The sequence below is a fragment of the Podarcis cretensis genome (assembly GCF_951804945.1).
Source record: "Podarcis cretensis genome assembly, chromosome: 16".
Lineage (NCBI taxonomy): Eukaryota > Metazoa > Chordata > Lepidosauria > Squamata > Lacertidae > Podarcis > Podarcis cretensis.
Window position 1 is genome coordinate 8,711,608 of NC_137186.1, and position 24,179 is coordinate 8,735,786.

General features: G+C 49.2%; 1 protein-coding gene across 2 annotated transcripts in view; it reads right to left on the reverse strand.

Moving 5' to 3' along the window:
• INTS3 (integrator complex subunit 3) overlaps positions 1 to 24,179 on the reverse strand; it is a 94,503-nt gene that overhangs the window by 9,983 nt on the left and 60,341 nt on the right. For both annotated transcript variants that reach the window (XM_079957958.1, XM_079957957.1), the window contains exons 17-26: positions 23,237 to 23,291; positions 21,621 to 21,724; positions 18,582 to 18,626; positions 17,554 to 17,673; positions 15,395 to 15,548; positions 12,122 to 12,190; positions 8,378 to 8,453; positions 7,183 to 7,296; positions 4,717 to 4,765; positions 1,452 to 1,619 (exon numbers count right to left, since the gene is read on the reverse strand). In XM_079957958.1, the coding sequence (XP_079814084.1) occupies positions 1,452 to 1,619; positions 4,717 to 4,765; positions 7,183 to 7,296; positions 8,378 to 8,453; positions 12,122 to 12,190; positions 15,395 to 15,548; positions 17,554 to 17,673; positions 18,582 to 18,626; positions 21,621 to 21,724; positions 23,237 to 23,291 (954 nt within the window). The remainder of the gene's footprint in view (positions 1 to 1,451; positions 1,620 to 4,716; positions 4,766 to 7,182; positions 7,297 to 8,377; positions 8,454 to 12,121; positions 12,191 to 15,394; positions 15,549 to 17,553; positions 17,674 to 18,581; positions 18,627 to 21,620; positions 21,725 to 23,236; positions 23,292 to 24,179) is intronic.

A 24,179-nucleotide genomic window follows, 5' to 3' on the forward strand; every position in this document is an offset into this window, starting at 1 on the left:
AGGACAGTCCTTTGTTGTTATCCTTGGTAAGAAGGGCAACACAAGAAACAGGCACCCATGTGTTGTATGGAGGATAAAATTATATGTAGTTCCGACATGCAGCAAAATCCCTTTGAATAGTGCGGGGGGAGAGATGCTTTTTGAACACCCCTCCCATTTTGTTTTAAACTCCTTGCATGCAGAAAGCTAGCCTCTCAAACACGTGTGCCTTTTCCCTGGCACACTGTTTTTCTAGGTGCAAGCTGCATTGAGCAGATGGCCTCTGCCTGCAGCTGCAGCAGACCTGCAGCCAAATACCCCACACAGGCAGGCAGGCAGAGCAAGAACTTGAACAGAGGTTGCCCATGTTTGCTGGAACTAACACAAGAAGAGCCTTGCAGGATCAGGGCCAATGGCCCATCTAGTCCAGACTCCTGTTCTCACAGTGGGAAGCCCTCAAGCAGAACCCTTGAGTATTAGGGCAGTTCTCCCCTCCTGTGGCTTCCAGCAGCTGGAACATCTGTCTCCGACTGCGGGACAAGAGCATAGCCATTGTGGCTAGTAGCCACTGTTGGTCTCCTCCTCCTCCTCCAAGGTTTAGATGGCATGCCTACTTCTGGTATGGAAAAGCAAAAGTACAAAAAGGATTCCACAACTGTTTAATAAGAAGGTCCCTGTTCAAAGTATGGGAGAAATATAAAGATTTACTAGAACCAAAAACACCCTGGTGGCTATCACCTACTGAAGCACTATCACTTAAAATATTGGGGGGCAAAGGAGAGTGGCCAACATATAGAGAGCTGCAGGTTGAAAGAAAGGGAAAGTTAACTTTGAAAGAATATGACGAAGTAAAAGAACCTCTTCAAAGCTGGCTGCATCATAGAGAATTAAAGCATATCTTTAAGGAGGATAATAAAAAAGGCTTCTTATCTTTGGTTTCCAGATTCCAAAAGGAAGTGATAGAAGAAAATACAAAATTATTTAAAAAAAGGCATATAACGTTCTTTTGGAGTGGGAAACCAAAGATGAAGAAGTAAAACCGGTAATGATTAAATGGGCACAAGACATGGGCCATAAGATACGATTTCAGGATAGTCCAATCTGCTTTCAAAGCAGATTGAAATAGCAGGCTGGCGGCCTGCTATTGCTGATGTTTTCGGATGGTGCAATAAAGTTTACGACGAGGTTGGCGGCTGTCACTGCATCTTGTGGTGGCGAGTTCCACAGTTTAATGACGCCAATGGGAGCTGCAGTTCGCAGCAACTCCTGCAGTTCGCAGCAACTCCTGGAGGGTCGAAGTGCCCCTCTCTCCTGAGCCAGGTGGAGGGAACAGCCTTATTCTTGCTGTCGGAAAACCCCGGCTGACCTACTGCAAAATCACCCAGAGATCAACCGGGAAGTAGATCCCAATCTACCTTCCGCTCCCTGCTGGGCTGAAGCAACCTCCTCCTTCCTTCCCAGCCCATGTTTACCTTTGGCGTTTTCGGGGAAGGCTGTTGTTCTTGATCAGGAGGGACTTGATGTGCTCAGCCAAGAGGTCGTCGTGCTTGATGCACCAGTGCCGGAGGATGCTGGTGGTGAACTGGTCGTCTGGGTGGCACGGCCGGCTGAGGACCATCTTCACCATGTCTTCGCTAGGCCTGCGGCAAAATGCACGGCTTATTGTTATTCCTGCTTTTTGTTTGTTTTTCCAAGGGGCAAGAAAACCAGGAGAGCGGGAGAAGACCCATTGTCGTGATTTAATAAGAGAGCTTCGGGCTTGGCAGCGGAATGTGGCCCTCCAATCCTCTCTGCCTGGCCCCTAAGAGTTCTCCGCAGGCCACGCCCCTCACAAGACTCCGCCCCCCTCAGAGGCTTCTACTGTTCTTGGAGCTCTAATCCATGTTTCTCGCTTGTCTGGACAGACCGACAGGGGCGTCTGCTTAGAAACCAGCCTACTGTACAAAGATAACGTTTATTTGAACTGATTTTATAATGAAATGATTTTAGAATGTTGTATTATTTTACTGTTGTTAGCTGCTCTGAGCCCGGTTTCGGCTGGGGAGAGCGGGATATAAATAAAAAAATATTGTTGTTGTTGTTGTTGTTGTTGTTGTTGTTAGCTCCGGCCACTTCTGCCTCTGGCAGCAGCCTTAGCCGAATTAAGACCTGGATCCCGGCCAGCCAACAGGTATTCTGGCTGTCATAGTTGAGCCAGCCCAGCGCAAATCCCTTAAAAATATCCCACGGAGCCAAAGCCTGCCTCAAAGGGAGGCCGGATTTCCCCAGCATGCCCCTGCTGTTGAACACGCAGCCGGGGAGCTGCCTGAGTTTTCCTCAAGGCAGCAGGAGGCGCTGGGCTCCGGGCGCTGCCTTCCTTTCCTGGGTTCCTTCAGCGTGGCAGGTCAGAGGAAGGGAGAGGAGAGACAGCCTGCTCCCTCCCAGGCCCCATATGAATAGAAATTAAGGCGCTCTCTGCGGGGCCATTGGCAAAGGTCACGCTGGGACACTGCAGCCTCCCTGAGGTTCTGAGTCAGGGAGGAGGAAGCACAAAACAGTAGCCAGTTTCGGGAGAGAAGTCACAGAGGCAGTAGCTGGAAAAGCAAGGCGCTGGTGGATGCTTGGCCTCTGCCTGAAGAAGGGATTGCAGCTAAAAAAACCCTACTGGATCAGACAAAAATAAAGCAAAACAAACCATCCTGTTTCCAACAACCGTACGCTGGGGGGCTCCAAGAAATCCAGAATGGACAGAGCTTATAGTACAGTGGTACCTCGGGTTAAGTACTTAATTCGTTCCGGAGGTCCGTTCTTAACCTGAAACTGTTCTTAACCTGAAGCACCACTTTAGCTAATGGGGCCTCCCGCTGCTGCCGTGCCGCTGCCGTGCAATTTCTGTTCTCCATGATCAAGGTGTCTCCCCTGCCAGGTAAGTTCTCATCCTGAAGCAAAATTCTTAACCTGAGGTATTATTTCTGGGTTAGCAGAGTCTGTAACCTGAGGTACCACTGTATTACATGGTTTGCCCTCTCTCTCTGAAATTAACGGAGCTTGATTCATATCAGTGAGTCTACTACGACCACCACTGGCTACAACCCATAACTCCCCATCGTCACCTTTTGTCCTGCCACCTCGAATTCAGTTATGAGCGGCCCCAGTGCTAAATTAAGTAGCAACTGAGTTCCTTGCTCATCTTGGGGGTCTTCAGAACTCTTTCTGCCCAGCCCGGTGCCCCTCAGGGAGATGCAATCTGGCCCCTTTGCTGCCGCAAAAATCTATCATTAGATGAGCGGGGGGAAAGCGATAACCTCCCCACCTGCAGCTTGTTTGCAGGGATTGGCTGAGGAGAGGGACTGAGTGCCAGCACATACGCCAGCCGCATCCACCGTGACCCGGTGAAATAAAAAGGTTAGCTGCCCCGGCTTTTAAATCTTGGCGTTTTTGCAACAGAAGGAAACTGAAGTTCTCCGATATCCGCACTGGAACCTGCATACGGGGATGCAGAAGACCCAACAAAGCCCCTGGCTGCAATTATCAGTGCCGGCTGTCGGAAAAGGCACGGACACCCTCGACCGCTGTTTGCTGCTGCCTCTGGGCGGGTGTGCTGGGTCCAGGCAGATGATGTCTTGCCTTAATCTGAGCAGCTGCGCAGGAAATTGGGAGCCAGCTCAGGTCAAACCAGCAACGAGATGACACACCTTCCCCGGCGCTTGGATCGCCAATTAACATTTTGGAATTGCAAGTCGGGTGCGGGGAGGGAACGCACTCTGCCTTTCGGCTTCTGATAGCTCCCCAGCTGCCGTGGCCACACAAACCCTGTCCATAACTCACTGCAATGCCGTCCGCAGCCCTAAAGGGCGATTACATAGAGCGGGGAGGCGAGAGGAGGCAGGCAAGCGATTTGCTCTGTGTGTTTGTGAAATATAGCTTTAATTTCCCACCCTCAGCTGCCGTGTGTCAAAAGTTTGGGCTTATTAAAAGCTGGAAGGCTCAGAGAGCTCTTCCCATCATGGGTAAAAGTTGCATCAGGAGACGGGGAATGTAGGAAGTTGCCTTAGACCAAGTCGGGTGAAAACAATCCTGGAAATTGCAAAGGAGAACCTTAGGAGGGCCAGGTGGAGAGGAGTAGAGGTCCGTGTGTGGCCCTTGGTTCCCTGCCCCTGCTTAGGAACACACCCAGGAGAAACATAGGTAAAGGTAAAGGGACCCCTCACCATTAGGTCCATTCGCGGCCGACTCTGGGGTTGCGGTACTCATCTCGCTTTATTGGCCGAGGGAACCAGTGTACAGCTTCCGGGTCATGTGGCCAGCATGACTAAGCCACTTCTGGAGAACCAGAGCAGCGCACGGAAATGCTGTTTACCTTCCCGCCGGAGCGGTACCTATTTATCTACTTGTACTTTGACGTGCTTTCAAACTGCTAGGTTGGCAGGAGCAGGGACCGGGCAACGGGAGCTCACCCCGTTGCGGGGATTCGAACTGCCGACCTTCTGATTGGCAAGTCCTAGGCTCTGTGGTTTAACCCACAGCACCACCCGTGTCCCATAGGAGAAACATGGGAAGTGTTAAAAGCCCCGACTGATGCCTTCCTCCTGCCTGATTTCTTTCTCTCTCCATCCCTTGCCTCGCTACCCCTGTATTTTGGCGGGCGCCAACCATCTCCCTGAGAGACCCTTTTCTTCCCATGCAGCCCTGAAGCCAGGCACCTCCGCTCGAAGCGCACTTGAGGCAACTGTGACATACAGCGTTTTGGATACTTACTTCTCCCGTCTCAGCTGCAGCAATAAGCAGGAAAGCGCCTCAGGGTGTTCTGAAATGCAGAGAGAGGTTTGCTAAGCAGCTGCTAACCAACTCTGATGCAGAGCTCTGAGCTTCTGGGCAGCATATATCTCTATATTTGCCACTGCATCAGCAGAGCTGTGGCCTTCAGCCTGGGCCCAGTATGTTAGTGTCAGCACACAGTTTTGGATTCTTGTAATTTATTATTACATTCATATGGGTGGCCTAGGACCCACGTGCCTACGGGACCGCCTCTCCTGGTATGCCCCACGGAGGACCATAAGGTCCACAAATGACAACACTCTGGAGGTCCCAGGTCACAAGGTGGTTAGATTGGTCTCAACTAGTGCCAGGGCCTTTTCAGTACTGGCCCCGGCTTGGTGGAACGCTCTGTCACAAGAGACTAGGGCCCTGCGGGACATCTTTCTGCAGGGCCTGCAAGACAGAGCAGTTCTGCCTGGCCTTTGGTTTCAACTCAGTCTGACCCTTATGTTTCCCTCCCCTTATGGTTTTGATCTATGGGCTACTTTTAAAATGAGGCTGCATTTTAAATTGCATTTTAACCTGTATTTTAAATTGCCCCTCCCCCCCCCCCGCATTATGTTTTTATTGTAATTTTACTGGTGTTAGCAGCCCTGAGCCTGGCTCTGGCCGGGGAGGGCAGGGTATAAATAATAATAATAATAATAATAATAATAATAATAATAATAATAATTATTATTATTATTATTATTATCCCACCCTTTTCTCCAAAGAGCGCAAGGTGGTGAACGCACTTCTCCCCCCTCTCCATTTATATCCTCACAACGACCTTGTGAATTAGGTTAGGCTGTGAGAAAGAGTGTGACTGGCCCAAGGTGAGTTTTATGGCTGAGTGGGGATTCGAACCCCAGTCCCCCTGGTCCTAACCAGGGAGAGGATAGAGAGTTTAATTAGACAGATAGGTAGACATGGACCCTGCAATGTCTCTGTTTCTGGAAATTAAGCTAGGGAGAGATGCATTTCTAGACACCGAGACTCAAGACGATCTGAAAAGGAAGACCACATTATATGGAAACCTGTGGCTCTTAATCCATGACATATCAGGATGCATGAGGAAAGAAACACACACAGTGTCTCCTCAGGGAAAACCTGAACCGTTTCTTCCTTCAAGTATTCTGGAGCTGAGCCCTGCCTCTGAAAACCACTACGCCACACTGGCTCTCGGTATGAAAACATAATAAATAGAATAAATAGCGGCAAACGCACACGCTTGTTGGTGCCATTGGGCAGTGTTTTCCAATGTGTGACTACATCCTTCTTGTCAACCACTGTCAGCGAAAAAGGACTTGCTCACATGAAAGGAAAGGGCTCCATGAAAGGAAATCTAGAGTAACGGATCCCAGCAGGTCTCAGGATCCCTCCCAGGGTGCGAGTTTTTTTTGGGGGGTGTTCTGCCAGTATGTTTGGGCACCAGGTGGATGGAGTCAGGGTGGATGGAGTCCTGCGTAAGAGGCCAGGAGATTGAGGAGGTGCGTCCAAAGGAGTATAGCTTTATTTGTAATTTGCATTACCGTATTTTTCGCTCTATAAGATGCACCCGACCATAAGACGCACCTAGTTTTAAAGGGGGAGAACAAGGGGGAAAAATTCTCTCCCTCTCTGCACAGTGCCCCTTCAGCGAAGCGGCAGGAGAAGCGGAGCCCCTTCCATTTCTCCTCCCGCTTCGCTGAAGGGGCGCTGCGCAGAGAGGGAAAACTGTGCAGCGCCTCTCCCTTGAAGCAAAGCCTGGAGAGCAAGAGGGATCAGTGCGCACCGACCCCTCTCACTCTCCAGGCTTCAGTGAAAGCAACGCGAAGCCTCCGGAGCACAGCGGGAGCTCCTGCTGCGCTCCGGAGGCTTTGGGCAGCTATCCCTGAAGCCTGGGGAGCAAGACCCCTTTCACTGAAGCCACGGAGCCTGCATTTGCTTCATAAGACGCACACACATTTTCCCTTAATTTTTGAAGGGGAAAAAGTGTGTCTTATAGAGCGAAAAATACGGTAATTGTTTTATTGGGTGTTTTGTGCTGTTCCTGCTTTAGTTTGTCACATGCCGCTTAGAGAGATATTCCTATACTAAGTGGTACAGAAATGGTCCACGCAAGCAAAGCCCTAAATGGCCCGGGACCCAAGTACCTATAGGTTAGCCTTCCTCAATGAGGACTAGAATCTTCCCCCAATATCAACCATCTCAGACCCTGCAATTAGTGAGTGAGCAACCTGGTTGGCATTGACCTGTGACAGGGCCTTCTCGGTGGCGGCTCCCACATTTGCAAAACGGCCTGCCCGGTGAGTTCTGTCCACCTCCCTCATTGCTGGCTTTTGGGAGGAATTTAAAGAGGGTGGGGAAACATTCCTATTTTGCCTGGCTGTGCATCCCTCCTAACTCTGTAATGGCCAGTGGAGAGGATGCTTGTGCGACGCTCACCTTTATACTTGAGATGCTGGAGGATGGGGATGATGGTCTCCAGGGGGATGTTGTGGGCCAGAAACAGCTGCCACGTGCAGTATTGCTCAAAGGTCTCCCACTCCAAGCTCTGAACTGGAAAAAGTGGGCAAGGGGGAAAGAGGGAAGGCAGGAAAGAGCCTGGCTGTCAAAAACGTGGCATGGCAACTCAGTTCACAGTGTCTTGCATTGTTTCATGCATAATTGTAACCGCTCTGGTTTTTTCTTTTTCTTTACCAATAGCAGCATATGAATATTTTAAGGAACAATCATTATTATTAACATCATCATCATCATCATCATCATTATTTAATGCAGGGCTCCCAAACCTTTACAGGTCCACTGTCTACTTGGTTCCATAAACTCACCCCCAGTGTCCCCTACCCTATAAAAAGGATTCTCTGGGTTTGCATGTCCCACTAAGGAAGATGGTAACGCAATGAAATTCGAAACAGGGGCAATTAATTGTGCATTCATTCAAAATCCAATTCACACTGAGGTCCAGCGCCAAGGGCCTTCTGGCGGTTCCCTCGCTGTGAGAAGCAAAGCTACAGGGAACCAGGTGGAGGGCCTTCTCGGTAGTGGCTCCCGCCCTGTGGAACACCCTCCCACCAGATGTCAAAGAGAACAACTACCCGACTTTTAGAAGACATCTGAAGGCAGCCCTGTTTAGGGAAGCTTTTAATGTTTGATGTATTACAGTATTTTAATACTTTGTTGGAAGCTGCCCAGGGTGGCTGGGGAAACCCAGCCAGATGGGAGGGGTATAAATTATTATTATTATTATTATTATTATTATTATTATTATTATTATTATTCACACAATTTAATTTAATTCAACAAACCAGATGAGCTTGATTCAGTGATACGATACCAGCTTTTTCAAGTCTGATAAGTCATTGGCACTTCTGCTGCCCTCTCCCACCCGCGTGCCTCTTAGTGCCCCCCCCCAGGTAATCCCACCATCCACCCTGGGAACCAGCCTGAGAGGCTCAGAGATGGTAACTGGACCCCAATGTCCTCCCAGTGAGCTTCACGGAAGAGGGAGGATTCTAGCCCAGCACTCCAACCACTACTATAGAATGAGTGGGTCTATCTAAACACACTCCTTATCCCCCACCCCCTTTTAACCAAGACTTCGTTTTTTGGCACCTCTCCCCCGCTGAGCCCAACTCACTCAGAATATTGAGGACTGAGTCCTTCCGAAACATCACCAAGTTCCCCATCATAACGTGGCAGACCAATTCCTGGAGCTGGGGAGAAGAGAGAGCGGGAGTCAGACTCACAGATTTAGGAACAAGGCCACCAGGCGCAGGTCGCAACGGAAGAGAAACGCAGGAACGTGAAATATGCATTAGGAAGATAGGGCGAAACTAAAAGCTGCCCTATACGGTAAATGAAACATGCATCTAAAAGTGGAACCTTGACTCGAGGGGGCTCACACCACCTTGCCTGAGCCGAGCATTCTTCAGTGTGGATTTACCATAGTTTTTAGAGGGGGAAAGGGGGAAAGCCCCATTTTTTGGGGGGAAAGCCCCATTTTTGGGGGGATAAGCTCACAGTTGTGCAGCTTCTTTTGCAAAGGGGAAAATCCCTGTGTTTTTAAGGATCAGCTCAAAGTTGTTGAGCTTACTTTGCAAAGGGAAAAAATCCTGTTGTTATGGGGTTCAACTCGCAGTTCTGCAGCTTCTTTAGGAAAGGAAAGGGAGCCGTTTCTACAGTTTCCAGACAGATATCAGCCAGTCACATGTCGCTGGGGAAACAAACAGCCTCCATCATTCAACAATGGAAATAAACCACAACCCTGAGACCACATTCACACCTTCCATTTGAAGCGCTATGATACCCCTTTAAGCAGTCATGGCTTCCCCCAGAGAATTATGGGAACTGTCCATTGCGAAGGGTGTTCAGCATGGGTAGGCAAACTAAGGCCCGGGGGCTGGATCCGGCCCAATCGCCTTCTAAATCCGGCGCGCGAATGGTCCAGGAATCAGCGTGTTTTTACATGAGTAGAATGTGTGCTTTTATTTAAAATGCATCGCTGGGTTATTTGTGGGGCATAGGAATTCGTTCGGTTTTTTTCTTCAAAATATAGTCCGGCCCCCACAAGGTCTGAGAGACAGTGGACCAGCCCCCTGCTGAAAAAGTTTGCTGACCCCTGGTGTTGAGAGTTGTTAGGAGAGCTCCCTATTCCCTTTACTGAGCTACAATTCCCAGAGCAGTTCCCAGGGAGCTCTGGGAATTGTAGTGCTGGGTGGGGACTCGGGGTCCCCTAAGGACTCTTAGCATCCTAGACTAAAGGCAGCTCCCAGAATCCTTTGGGGGGAGCCATGACAGCTTAAGGTGGGCTCATAGTGCTTTAAATGTACGGTGTGAATGCAGCCTAAGTCTTCTTCCTCGGCTCAGAATTTAGATGCAGGGAGAAAATGCTACAGTATGAATACACCGCGTGTCCACAAAGTCTTCTAACACCCTTAATTTCCACCCCCCGCCGCCCCTTCCACCTTTCCCCACTGGCCCCACAATGCAGCCAAGGAACCAACGAAGCAGGATGTGGGGGGAAATGAGAGAAAGGGACGAGTGATGGAAACTGAGGCAGGGCTGGGAAAGGCACCAAGGTGGACGGGGGTTAGGCCGGGAACATCCGGAATGGGGCAGGAGCCCAGCAAGGGGTCAGATCAGGTGGGGGGGCCCTCCCACCCACCCTTTCCCACATGCGATACCATCTCGCTGTCTGCCCTGGCCAGGAAAACCTGCCCAAGAGACCCAGCCGTCCCAAAGCTGGCATGGGAAACGGAGCGCTTGATGAACGAAGCTGATACGGATATATTAGGGGAGACATAGGTTTATTTTGGGGAAACAGCCTGTATGTAGGCCCAACCAGGCTCAGAGGCAACACGCATGAGGCAAAAGTACTGCCTGCCAAGACACACACACACACACACACACACACACACACAACCTCTCCCACTTTGGCTATTTTTGGGTCACTCCAAACGGGCACCATGGCAACATATTAGCATTGGCACCACACGCCAGCCCTGCTCTCTCAGCGGGCTCTTTAGCCCAAAGCTTGTTGTGGCACTGTTACAATTTCTGGGAAATGGGGAAGAGGCCTGCAAGGTGGATGTCCTGTCCTGTGGCCTGGAGATCAGGGCTGGGGGAAGAAGAGTCGGCTGCAGGGTCTCCATGGCAAAAAGAAGGGTGCCTGGGGCATGTGCAGAGGCCCACGCTTTTTTCTTTGTTTTTGACAAGGCCATGCTCTGGGTGTCTGGAGAAAGGGCTCCCGTGTAGCCCCGGACTGATGCAGAGCTGAACCAGTCGCCATCAGGAGAAGATCTCTCCCTATGGCTCTTTCTGTGGCTGTGTTCACACCATGCCTTTAAAGCAACCACACACACCCCAGCGAAGAATCATGGGAATTGTAGTCTATCTCTTACATACAACTGCCAGTACCCCTTAAAGGTAAAAGGTAAAGGGACCCCTGACCATTAGGTCCAGTCGTGGCCAACTCTGGGGTTGTGGTGCTCATCTCGCTTTATTGGCCGAGGGAGCCGGCGTACAGCTTCTGGGTCATGTGGCCAGCATGACTAAACCGCTTCTGGCGAACCAGAGCAGCGCACAGAAACGCCGTTTACCTTCCCGCTGGAGTGGTACCTATTTATCTACTTGCACTTTGACGTGCTTTCGAACTGCTAGGTTGGCAGGGGGAGCTCACCCCGTCACGGGGATTCGAACTGCTGACCTTCTGATCAGCAAGTCCTAGGCTCTGTGGTTTAACCCACAGCGCCACCCACATCCCTGCCACCTGCGTCCCTTGTTAAAGGGTGACAGCACCCTTTAGCAAACTACAATTCCCAGGATTCCTTGCTGGGGTGTGCCTGGGTGCTTTTTATGGTGCGAATGCAGCCAGAGGTTAAGAAGCAACATAGTGGTTAGCGTGTCAGAGTGCGATCCGGGCGCACAGGGTTCGAATCCCCACTCAGCCATGAAAGATGCGGGGCAATTTTGGGCCAGTCGGTCTCTCGCCCTAACCTAACAAACAGGGTTGTTTGTGCAGATAACATTGGGGAGGGAGAACCTCGAGCTCCTTAAATGAAAGGTGGAACATAACTGCAATAAATAGAATGGATAAAAACACTGCTCATCCACACAGCAAGGCAATGCAACATCTGTCCGTGGTTCGGGAGGCTGGCCGGGGCTGGGAGTGGGAGAGAGGAGGCCAATCTAGTCTGATCTACTCCCAGAAAGAACAGGCCCATCCTAGTCATCAGTCTCTCCACCCACAGAGACAGGCAGCGCTCCAGACGCTGTTTGACTCCAATGCCCAATAACCAGCATGGCTGATGGTGGATGATGGGAGTTGCAGTTCAGAAACATCTAGAGCAGCGGTTCTCAACCTGTGGGTCCCCAGATGTTGTTGGACTACAACTCCCATCATCCCTGACCACTGGTCATGCTGGCTAGGAATGACAGGAGTTGTAGTCCAACAATGTCTGGGGACCCAGAGGTTGAGAAACACTGATCTAGAGGGCCCCACAGGCTCCTAGACACATGTCCGAACCAATGTGCTTAGAGGTGTTAGCAGAGAAAGGAAATGTGTGGCCTTTCAGATATTATTGGATTCCAGCTATCATCGGCCCCAGCCTGCAGGGCCAATGGCCAGGATGATGGGAGGTACAGTCCAACCACATATGGAAGACCACATGTCCTCTATCCTTGCTTTGGAAGAGAGGATGGGGCTGAGCGCTAATCGCATGTCTCTGTTTGGAGGATCTCCTCCCAGTTCTGCCTCTGAAACAATGCAGTGTGCCTGGCTGCATTGACACAATACCTGGAGGCAGCTCTTGAAGGAGCAAAGGACAGCAAGCACACAGGCTCCCCCAGCTCTGACCTATCGTTCGACAAGGAGAGGCCTTACCTGAGCTGAGTCAATGACGGCCACAATCATGTTCAGCAGCTCCCCGCTCCGCAGGGTCTCGTCTGGAAACTTGAGACAGAGGGAGAGGCAATCAGGGGAAAGCAACAACAGACCTAATGCTGCTTTTCAGTCTAAGGAGACAGCGAGTTACAACTTTCTGAAGCTCGGTTTATGCAGGCAACCGAACTCAGGCAGGGATATTGTTTTCGTGAATGTTAAAAAAACGTACAAGCACTTCCTCGCAGTCGTGGAGGATACAAAGCCCTATGCGGTCTAGGACCCACATACCTATGGGACCGCGTCTCCTGGTATGCCCCATGGAGGGCCTTAAGGTCCACAAATGACAACACTTTGGAGGTCCCAAGTCACAAGGTGGTTAGATTGGTCTCAACTAGGGCCAGGGCCTTTTCAGTACTGGCCCCGACTTGGTGGAATGCTCTGTCACAAGAGACTAGGGCCCTGAGGGACTTGACATCTTTCCGCAGGGCCGGCAAGATAGAGCTGTTCCACCTGGCCTTTGGTTTGGACTCAGTCTGACCCTTATGTTTCCCTCCCCTTATGGTTTTGATCTATGGGCTACTTTTAAAGTGAGGCAGCATTTTAAATTGTAGTTTAACCAGTATTTTAAATTGTTTTTTTCCCTTTTCTCCCCCCCCCCCATTACGTTTTTATTGTAATTTTACTGGTGTTATCCGCCCTGAGCCTGGCTCTGGCTGGGGAGGGAGGGGTATAAATAAATTATTTTATTATTATTATTATTATTATTATTATTATTATTATTATTATTAAAAAAAGGTCCTGAACCAGCAAAACCAGCTTCTCGATATTTAAAAATGGTTAAAACTGGCCAAAGCACCCAGCCCAATCCCGGACCACACAGAGGCCTGTGATCCTGTCCACTATGTACAGCAGGGGGCGCCACAGGCTGGGTGTAGCTGGCTTGACCTTGTATTGCAATAGGGGAGAGCAAGAGAGAGAAGAAATGAGAACCGTGCAGGGCAAAGCCCAAGGCAATTTGTTGGCAAAGCTGCTTCACTTTGTGAAACAGGTGCCAGAGACAGGGACGGGGCTGGGGGGGGCAGGGGACTCTTGACACTTGCAACTCCATTCGAAACAGGAAGCGCAACACCAGCAACGCAAAGACAAAAAAACGGTTTTAGATGTGGTGACAACTCTCCCGCTTTGCAGAGGTCGTCGTTCTCTCCCTCTAGATTGAGTGGCTGAACTATGTCGTCTTCCCATTGTTTTTAGGGGGTTCGTGGGGTTCTGGGGTAGTATTTTGTATATTGCGGATACCATCCCTTTGTCGTATCCTCTAGTTTGTCTCGTATGTCTTGTGTTGACAAGGGTTTGTTATTTTTATAGAAGTCTGTTAGGCGATATAGGCCTTTGGTTCGCCATGTTTTAATCTGGAGGTTTTGTGCTGTGTAATGCCTGGGAGAAAGTCTCTCAGGTTAAGTGGAGGAAATGGATGGGACAAATCTCTGGAGGCTATCGAGGGCCACCCGCCACAATGGCTAGGCTCTGCCTCCATGGCTGGATGAGAGTCATTCATTCTAAGATGCCATGGAGCCACAGCCCTAAAAGAAACCCAAACCCTGAGCTTCTAGCCAAGAGGAACATAGGGAGATACCTTAGACCACTGGGTCCATCAAGTTCAGTATTGTCTCTGCTCTCCAGGACTTTCCAGCAGGGGACATTCTCAGCCCTACCTGGCAATGCCAGGGACAGAACCTGGGACTTTCTGTGTCCAAAGCAAATGCTCACCCACTGAGCTACGGGTCCTTCCCCCGAGGACCAAAGAGAACAGAGTGATAGACCGGCAACGGGAAGGAAAAAGGCAACGAGGTTCCCGTGCTGAAAAGGGGTAAAGCCAGTGGCTGCAGAGGATGATGTGGTCTGGTTGTTCTGGGGGAAAGGCCTCTGGCAAACAAGGGCTTCACCCCGCCCCGCTGGCCTGTCGGCTGCTGAGCGATGGAAGCAATAAAACGTTTCATTAAACCTAACGGCCTGGAGAACAGGCAGCATAAAACCTCCCCGGAGCCCGGCAGCGTCCAGAGATGGCTCGGGGTCTGCGAGGCATATGCGATCGCTCAAGGAGCATGTGAGAAAAACACACCGGGGGAAGCAGTGTAGGAGGGTGGAAGGGAAGCAAAGGTCCTGGTAGAGGAAAGGGGAGAGGGCGGGGCCTTAAAGAGACCTGCCTCGAAAGAAAAGGCAAGCATGAAAAATGCTAGGGGTCGCTGTTATCTGGGGAGGCCTCTGGATGCTGTCGGACTCCAACTCCCATCAGTCCCAGAAACTGGTGCTGCCAATGGTCAGGGATGATGGAGTTGGGAGTCCACAGTTCTCCACCCTCGCCTAGACACCTCTATCAGCCAATCAGGGATCCCATATTATTAATAATAATAATAATAATAATAATAATAATAATAATACCCCACCCATCTGGCTGGGCTTCCCCAGCCACTCTGGGCGGCTTCCAACAAAACATTAAAATACTGTAATGCATCAAACATTAAATGCTTCCCTAAACAGGGCTGCCTTCAGATGTCTTCTAAAAGTCTGGTGGTAGTTGTTCTCTTTGACATCTGGTGGGAGGGCATTCCACAGGTGCCACTACCGAGAAGGCCCTCTGCCTGGTTCCCTGTAACTTGCCTTCTTGCAGTGAGGGAACTGCCAGAAGGCCTTCGGCGCTGGACCTCAGTGTCCGGGTAGAATGATGGGGGTGATTCGCTCCTTCCGAGATACTGGACCGAGGCACTTACAGTGCAAAGTAGCGATGGGGAGACCATGGCCCTCTCTAGCTGTTACTGAGACTCCAATTCCCATCAGACCCAACCATCATGGTCATGGATGATGGGAGTCCAGAAACATCTGGAGGGCCACAGGTTCACCATCCTTTCCTAGACCCCTGTCCAAGCCAATCAGGGATCACGTATTAAATGCACTTACAGAGGCGCAAAGCAGGGATGGGGAGACCGTGGCCCCCTCTAGCTATTGTTGAAACACCATCTCCCATCAGCCCCAACCAGCACGGTCAAGGATGATGGGAGATGGAGTCCAGCAACAGCTGGAGGGCCGCAGGTTCTCCTTGCTCCTGGGGCAGAATGTTACCAAACTGGTCGCATCCATCTGTGATAGGAAGCTCGCTTTTTTTCCTGTTGCACAACCAGAGTGAGATGACGGGGTAGCAGAGCCGAGTCGAGTCTGAGTTTCCAAAAGGGGTGCAGAGATAGGGCAGCCTTTGCCACCTCTCCCTCTGGGTCTCACCTCAGTGTATATGGAAGGAGTGAGGAAGCAGAGGAGCCGGACATCATCCTCCTGGCAAGCCTTCATGTCCATCATCAGGCAGGTGTGCAGGTCGCCCAGCTGCGTGGCCTGGGCAAAGGACTCGTAGAGGTTCATCTTGCCGGCCGCTGCTTTGCTGAAATGTTTTTTAGGAGAAGAAAATGGAGGGGGAAGAGACAAGTGAGCCAGTAAAGGAGCACTAATCGCAAGCAAGAATTTAAGAGCTGTGTGGAGTGAATTATTGAGTGGAGAGAGGACTGGTAAATATGGAGTGTGGAAGGAAAATTCTATGACGCAGTTGTTAATGGCGTCTTGCTAAGACAGGCTTGTCGAAGAAAGACGAGGGAAGGAGGACCAGGGTCAATGGGATGTAGATGATGGATTGAATGTGATAACCTGGCAGAGCCCCTTTGTGATATATGTGGCAAGCTTGGGAAAATTAATAGGACGGACCGAGGATAAATTTTTGAAGATGGGGAGGAATGGCGGCTGTCCTTATGAGATATGACTTTTGGAGTGTGCAAAATCCACGCAGATGTTGTTTGTTCCTAACCTGCTTGCGAAGATTATCAGAGATTGCAAAGAAAGGAATACATGATAACAAGAAGAAGATGAAGAAGTAATAAAGAGACTATCTGGACAGAGCTGGATAGAATCGTTTGATAAAAGCAGTAACAGAAGTGATGTTTTGATTCTCGTTCGGAGCTTGATGTAAGGGTACCCCCAACAAAATTTAAAAATCTGGCTGTATAATTTGGAAGTAATATGATTTGGAAATAATGTGATTGGATTGGCCTGTTAATAAAAATTATGTTTTTTTAAAAAAAGGAGCAGAACCCGTTCCACTGTGCGGAAGGAGCAGGTGCCTGAGACGCGAGAGCTCTAGCCTTGATCCCGAGCTGCGTGGAGCCCTGCCTGCCGAACTTCTGGTCCTCTCTGAACTCTCCACCCCAACCTTGTCTTCTCCCTTGCTTCCAAAATGGCAGAACGACGCCGTCTAGGTATCATTCAGGGATACCACATGCTGCAGGTGGGGGGCATCCTTTGGCTTTTTGTACATTGCTGGAACACCGTATTTTTCGCTCTATAAGACGCACTTTTTCCCTCCTAAAAAGTAAGGGGAAATGTGTGTGCGTCTTATGGAGCGAACGCAGGCTGTGCAGCTATCCCAGCTATCTCGCTGTTCTAGCTTCTGGCTTAGCCGCACTCTGTCCCTTCCCCCACCTCCTGCAAAAGCCAGCAAGAGCCGAGCTCCATTTAAAGAGCCGCACAGAGCATATGTGCGGCTCTTGGGGGCTTTTTCCCGAGGAGGGAGAAAGGCGACCTGTCAGTGAGGGGCTGCCCTTCTCCCTCCTCGGGGAAAAGCCTGCAAGCGCCGCACACATGCTCCACGCAGCTCATTAAAGGGAGCGCTGAGCAGAGCCTGGGATGCATACATGCTCTGCTCAGCGCTCCCTTTAAAGAATATTTCTTTTCTTGCATTCCCCCTCTAAAAACTAGGTGCATCTTATGGGGCGAAAAATACAGTACATCACAACCATCATTCCTGGGCCACCAGCTGCTGGAGGTTCAGCAACATCTAGAGGGTTGGAAGTTCACCCCATGTTTGCTGTATGGGCTTTGCCTGGGGATTGCGATATAACGGGCCAAAGGAAAATGTCTCGTCCACACCATGCATTAAAGCACACACCTCCCCCCTGCAAAGAATCTTGGGAACTGTAGTTCGCGAACGCTGAGAACTGTTGCTCTGTGAGCGGCAAACTACGGTTCCCAGGATTTATTGGAGGGGTGTGGGAAGCCACACCCTCAAAATGCATGGTGTGTGGATGTGACGGCACATAGTGGAAAGCGGTGAGATGTGAGGTTTCCTCCCCACTGCCTGTCCCAGCCACGATCTCACTAGATGAGGTTGAATGCGGCCCTCCAGGCCGCTCTGTCTGGCCCTCGGAACTCTCCCCAAGCCATGCCCCTGTCTCTGTTTGGCGCCAGTCTCTTGCTTTCCTGGACGGATGACAGGGAGGGGTGTGCATGTGTGGAAATGGGTGTGCTGTGCATTTACATACAACGTCCCCCATCCCTGACTTAGGAAGTTTCCCAAGACTTCCCTCTTTTCCAGGCTCGCTGATTGTTTGTGCTCTCACCTGGCTTTTAGGTAGTAGAGAAGGTGGTAACCGATCTTGGGCTGCTTCTGGTAGAGCTCTGACAACAGATCCAGGAGCACGGAGAAGCTGCTGTTATCCTCCTGCATCTGGCAGAGGTTCCTGGAAGGGGGCAGGAAGGGAGGCTGATGCTGTACTTGGGTTAGGTTCAAAGACAACCCCACAACCACAGTGTTTATGTGTGGGTGTGTTGTGCTTTTACAGTCCAGGCTGAGATTCCAAAGGGATATGCCATTTTGTGCCTTAAGCACTGGGGACATCTATCCGGCAGGTTTCACACCCAGACCCTTGCACTCTCGCACCCAGGGCCCTTACAACCGAAAACAGCTACAGTGTGCTACAGCCATGCTCCATCGGGGGGCTACTCTCTCCATCAGGCTGCAGAAATGGGAGAGAAGGGAAGCAGGGCTGCTCCATCAGCTCTGCTGACTGTCGCTTGGCAGCAGCTAGTAGGAAGAACAGCTAGCCATGGTACTCTTGAAGAACAGCTAGCCACGGTATTCTTGAAGAACAGCTAGCCACGGTACTCTTGAAGAACAGCTAGCCATGGTATTCTTGAAGAACAGCTAGCCATGGTACTCTTAAAGAACAGCAAGCCATGGTACTCTTGCATTTTTGAGATCATGGCCACAAGAAATTGGAGAAAACTCTGGTTTGTTTTTATTATTATTTAAAAAATGAAGTACTGGGGGGTGTTCAAGTCTCCCCTGGAACCCGGACTCCCCCAATCTTGGAAGCCCACCTGTACCCAGTCAAAGGGGCACCTGAAGAGCCCCCTGCTGGTCAGACCAAAAGTCAACACCTAATCCACCCGCAGCAGCCAACCAGATGAAGAGGCCGCGAAGAAGCAGCCCTTTTCTGCTGCCTGCCCTTCGGCAACTGAAATCGAGGGACATGAGAACTAAAGAAGAGCCTGGCTGCAGGATCAGGCCAAAGGCCTGTCTAGTCCCCCATCTAGGGCTCGGCGGCTTCTAAATCAGAATGGAGAGGACAGAATGCATGAGACTCACCTAAATATTAGGTAAAGTGGCTTCCCCACGGATTCCTCTAGAGACCTGCAGGGAAATAGAAATAGGCACACCAGGTCAACCACAGCCAGTGTGGTGTAGTGGTTAGAGCGTCAGACTAGGACCTGGGGGAGACCAGGGTTCAAATCCCCACTCCATAAGAAGAGTTATGGAATATTACTTCAATATATGATTAGAGCAGCGAGATTGTTACATACATAAAAATGTCCAATAAGTCAAAATATGTGATGTGGAAATTGGTATGATTGGAGTTTCTATGGGAAAATTTTAATAAAAATCTTTGTAATCCAAAAAAAAATTAAAAAAATGGAAAGATACAGCCCTACCGACTATGGAGGAATGATAAAATTATTGGACTTTGCTGACTGAGATGGCAAATTTAACATGTTTAATCAGAGAAAAATAATTACAGACATTTATTAAGGACTGGAAACGTCTTATGGACTTTTTGTGTGAAAGAGAAAATGAACTTGTAATAACTGGATTTGAAGAGTGAAAAAATATTGGTTTGTAGAAAACAAAACAGTTGGATGCCAAGTTGAGTGAATACTTTGAACAGGTTATTATATTTAGCTGAAGGGAATCAGAAGCCTTGTCACCTTTTTCTTCCCTCCCCTTTCCCACCCCTTTATATTTCATTTTCATTTTCTTTCTTTTGTTTCTCTTATTCCTTCTTCCTTCTCTCTGCCCCTGTTTCTTTTTAATAGATTTTTAAAATATTTCTTTTATTCTGGTATTGGGTATAAACTTTTGCATATCTTTTTGATGAGTATCAATAAAAATAAAATGTTAATAATAATAATAATAATGGCCTCAGAACAGCCGAGCTGCTGGAGACAATGGCCAGCCAGGTACCTCTACGATGTCCATAGGCAAAATGTGAAGGCCAGAACCCTCCCTCACTGTTACTCATGAGAAATCTAGAAAATCTCTAGACTTCCGGGTTAGAGGACTTCCGGGTTAGCGCGATCCGAGTAATGGCGGATTCCCTCCGAGCTCCGCAGGGAATCGGCTCCATTGCAGACGGGTCTCACCGCGACGGCGACGCGGGGACCCTTAGAAACCGCAGGCGCGGAAGCCTGCGGACCTGGTGACTCGGCGGGCACCTAAAGCGCCCCCCCGACCCACGAAGAGCCTTTTTAAAGGCTGCGGAGAGGGTACGGGGAGTGGCGTGGTGCTGTGAGTAGACCGCTACTGCAGTGGAGCGAAGCCGCGAGCCATTGCCGGAGACCGCTGACCTTCTTCCCTGAAATTCGGACTTTAATTAATCCGTGAGTAGATTGGAATTTGGACTTTAAAAAGTTTATCCTTGAATTCGGCACGATCGGGGGATGTGCTAAAGGGAAGTCCGCACCCCCCTGCCTACAGAAAATTTAAAGCAAAGATTGGAGAACTAAGGTGGAGAGTTCTTTCTTTGGTGTTCTGTAAAAGATAATATTTGCATGAATTTGACAGAAGAAGATGTGTGCTGGAGAGTAAGAGTGGATTTTTAGAAGTTTTTATTTGAACCTCCCCGGGCCCGGGGGTGTCCTTTATGTGAGCTGGAGAAAAAGGAACGAGGAGTTTGACAGCTGTCAAAGGAGCTGTCAAACGGGCAGCGAAAGTTAAAAACTCTATTATTTAACACTTTTTGGACTTAATTTGTTATATTTGAACTAAAGTGGTTGGAAATAAAGTAGGGAAATAACAAAGTAAAGGACTATTGGAAAAGACTATTAAGTAACTAGAATCCCCCTAGGGGAAACATTGAAACATTGCAATGGCTGCAGATGGAAAATTACAGGCAGAGTTAGAAAGAATGTTTTTTCTTGTGGGAAAACTGGAGGAGCAGACTACGGTCATGAGTAAACAACTCATAACCTTGAACTCTAAAATAAAGGACTCTGCTGAAGGTACAATGGACTTGACTGGGGAAAAATCTGCAGCTGAATCAGAAGAGATAGCTTTGGAACAGGGGGAGAGAGAGCAAGGACTAGTACAGATGGAGACTACCAACCACAAGCCTACATTGTTAGAATACAAAGAAGAAGACCCTTGGACTACAAATCTGCGAAAGATGCGAAAGAGGAGGGAGGAAGCCCCTGGAACGTCTGGAATATCTGAATTTAAAAGAAATAAGAAATATGATTGGGGCTTCCTATTTGAGTATGGACTGGTTGATCTTCTGCAGCAGCTGGTGTCAAGTACTTTGGATGGAAGAAATTCTGATGAGACTGAGCTGGAACTTCCCCGAAACCTGAGGACCAATGAGGAGGGCTACCAACAAGATCAGCAAAGAGAGACTGACAAGGACTTAAAGGCCTCAGATGTGAGGAACCCAGGCTAAAAACTGTTGTTATGGATGTGGGGATATTTGGAAGGGACAGAAACCGGGGCTGGGGGGGGGGGAAGGAGAACTTGTTTTTAAATCTTTATGACTTTTGTGTTTGATTACTATGACTTATTTTTAAGATTAAAGGGAAATTCGTGGAAGGAACTCGAGTCGACCTTAGAAAAGGCTTTAACATTTATAAGAAAATTGGATAAGTAAAATCTGGCCAAGTAAATGGTTTTTTTTTTTCAATATATATATATATATATATATACACAATAATAATATGCAAAGGATAAGAGATATGAATTTGCTGAGTTAATGTAACTGAACTAGGATGTATGAAGGGGGGGTGGGGGGAGGTCAAGAACTGGGGTTAGGAAAGTAAGGTTATAAAATTTTATACGTGTTGTCTTTGTCTATGTGTGTGTATGTTTGTCTTCATAAAATGTGAAAATTTAATAAAAATATTTTTTTTTTTAAAAAAAAGAAAATCTCAGCTGTTGGATCAGGCCAGGGGCCCACCTAGCCCTGAATCCTGTTCTCACAGTGGCCAACCAGATACCCCACAATGAGAAGTCCCCAGGTGCAATTTGGTCCATGCCTGGGCTGGGTCCTTCAGGAATTCTTTTGCATTCTTGCAGAACAGAAGGACCAGCTAGAACAACCGAAGAACAGAAAACTGCCCCCCCTTTCCCCAAACCGCTTACTCTTCTGTGATTTCTTCCGGCAGGACCTCTCCGCGGAAGTGAACTTTGAAGAGCTCCTGCAAGCAGGAAGCGAGGACCGACAGCTGCTCCTGATCGAAATCCTCCTGTGCGGAAGAGGAAAATGGAACGATGTGAAATTTGGCAACAGGCCAGGGCACTGCCACCGTCCCCACTGTGACGCCTGTTCAGACTGGGTGGGGGACGGCGGCGGCGGCAGCAATCAGGTGTCACTAAAGCCTAGCCCAATATTGGGATGAGGAGCCATTTCTCTGCCGGCGCTCAGGGTGGATGGGTTTGGGGTGCCATTAGAAAATGTTGCAGGCACGCTTTAGAAAAGCAACCAGTCCCCATCTGCTAATTTAGAGACTGAATACACCCATTCCCCCTGCAAAGGATCCTGGGAACTCGCCCCTCTCAGAGCTCCCATTTCTACCTACCACCCTTAAACTACAGTATCCCAGGATACTCTGGGGAGGGGGCATAAATGGGCTTTAAATGCATGGCATGTAGACCAAGTCAGGCCAGACATTTAAAGTGCCATACCACTCTCAACAGTTGGGATCCTTCCCCACCCAGAATCCTGGGGTCTGTTGTTTGTTAAGAGTTGTTAGCAGACCTCTATCCCCCTCACAGAGCTGCAATTCCCAGCATGGCTTAACAGACAATCCCTCTTCCCAGGGAACTCTGGGAATTGTAGTTCTGGGAGAGGAATGGGGTGGTCTCCTAGCAACTTTCAGCACCCTTAATGAACTACAGCTCCCAGGATTCTTTGCAGGGGAACACGTGCCTGTTTAAAGTGGTATCATAGCGCTTTAAATGTGCCGTGCGAACACGGCCCTTGTCTCCCTTCTTCTGTTTTTTTTTATAATAATATTTATTAAAGTTTCGAAAATGTTACAAAAATGAAAAAGAAAAAGAAAATAAGAAAAATACAAAATACAGAAAAATAAAAACAATTAAAAACATTTCAGTCTTTCCATGTCTTGTCTTTCATTTACTTGTTTCCCTGACCTCCTCACACCTCCCTTTTTTGTATTCTAATTCAATTAACAGTTTCAGCAAATCCTTTCCATTTTTGCTTTTATCTTAATAATTTATCTTAATATATTATAACTTTACATTCTCACCCATTCATAATCCAATTTTACCTTATTCTATAACATTACTGCTAAAAATTTACGTTACTTTGTTTAACCTTATCCTGCCGTAAAACAACTTAAAACTTAATGCTTATTTATACATAACTCCTTATATCATTTCTACTAAAGCCAGACAATTTCATTCCAACATTTTCCCTAATATTCATTAATTTTACACTAATTCCCCAAATTAAATTTTTTTCTTTATAGACTTTCCAATTTTCATCCAACGTCCCTTTTTCCTGGTCTCGGGTTATGTCAGTCCTACTTCTGATAGCAGTGAGAAAACTTCACCGCAGTGTGGCTGCCACGAACCTCCCCTGGCAATTCCTGGGCTGAACTAGTGACTGGAGGGGCAGATGCCACCGGCCTTATTATGGGCACCCACCTAGCATTTGTCACTCCCTATATGGGTCCCTCCAGGAGCAACACCCACCCACCCACCCAATGTTCCCCCGAGAGGAGAGGAGCTGTTACCTCCAAGACTTGGTCCACGATTTCCTGCATGACCTCACACTGAGCTTCTGTGTCGCTGCAGGCCGAGAAAAGAAGAGGAAATCCAAGTTAAAGGAGAGAGGGTGAGAGATAGCAAGGGAGGGGAAAACACTGGGGCTTTGTACGCCAGGCGAGCTCGGAGCACAGTGAGAGCATCTTCAAACAGCGTAAGCAACACCCAGCAAAACCGACGCAGAAAGCTGCCCAGCTTTTAACAGCTGGACATCTTCCACCAAAGTAAGATCTAATAACCTGTGCACGAGACAAGCCTGGTTGCTGGATCAGGCCACAGGCCTGTCTAGTCCAGCATCCCATTTTCGCAGAGGCCAGACGGGATGCAGGACCTGGGAGTGCAACAGGAGTGCTCTCCCCGCTTGTGGTTCTCAGGAGCTGATAGGGAAAGGAGGGGAAAGGCAGCTGCGTCGGCTAGAAGCCATTTGCAGCCTCCATGAGTTTTCCTAATCCTCCTTTAAAAGCCATCCAAGTTGTTATCGGCTCCGCTTTGGAGGCCCATCATCGATGAGAGACATGGTCGTGAGCAAGTGGAGGTCTCGAGCCAGCAGCCTTGGCCCCACTTGCTGGCAGCCCAGCTCCCGCGCTTTGGCAGACGCCTCCCCGCGTTTTGGACCCGAAACGCTAGGTGTGAGACGTGGGCAGGAAGGGGATTGGATTGAGAAGTAAACCTCTGCTTAGGTTTCGCCTGTCCTGCACATCCTTCTCTGTCGCAGTTGCAGGTGCCAGAGGCAGCGATGCCTCCGAATATAGGCTGCTCCCCGTTTATGTGCACCATTTCTGCACTGCCGGGAACCCGGAAGCAGATCCTGGAAATGCGGAGCACCCTGGAGAGTCCTCCTGGCTCGCAAGCAGACCCTCACCAGAGCCCGGAGAGGACGTCCTGTTTGGGATTTTGGGAGGGTCGCCTCCG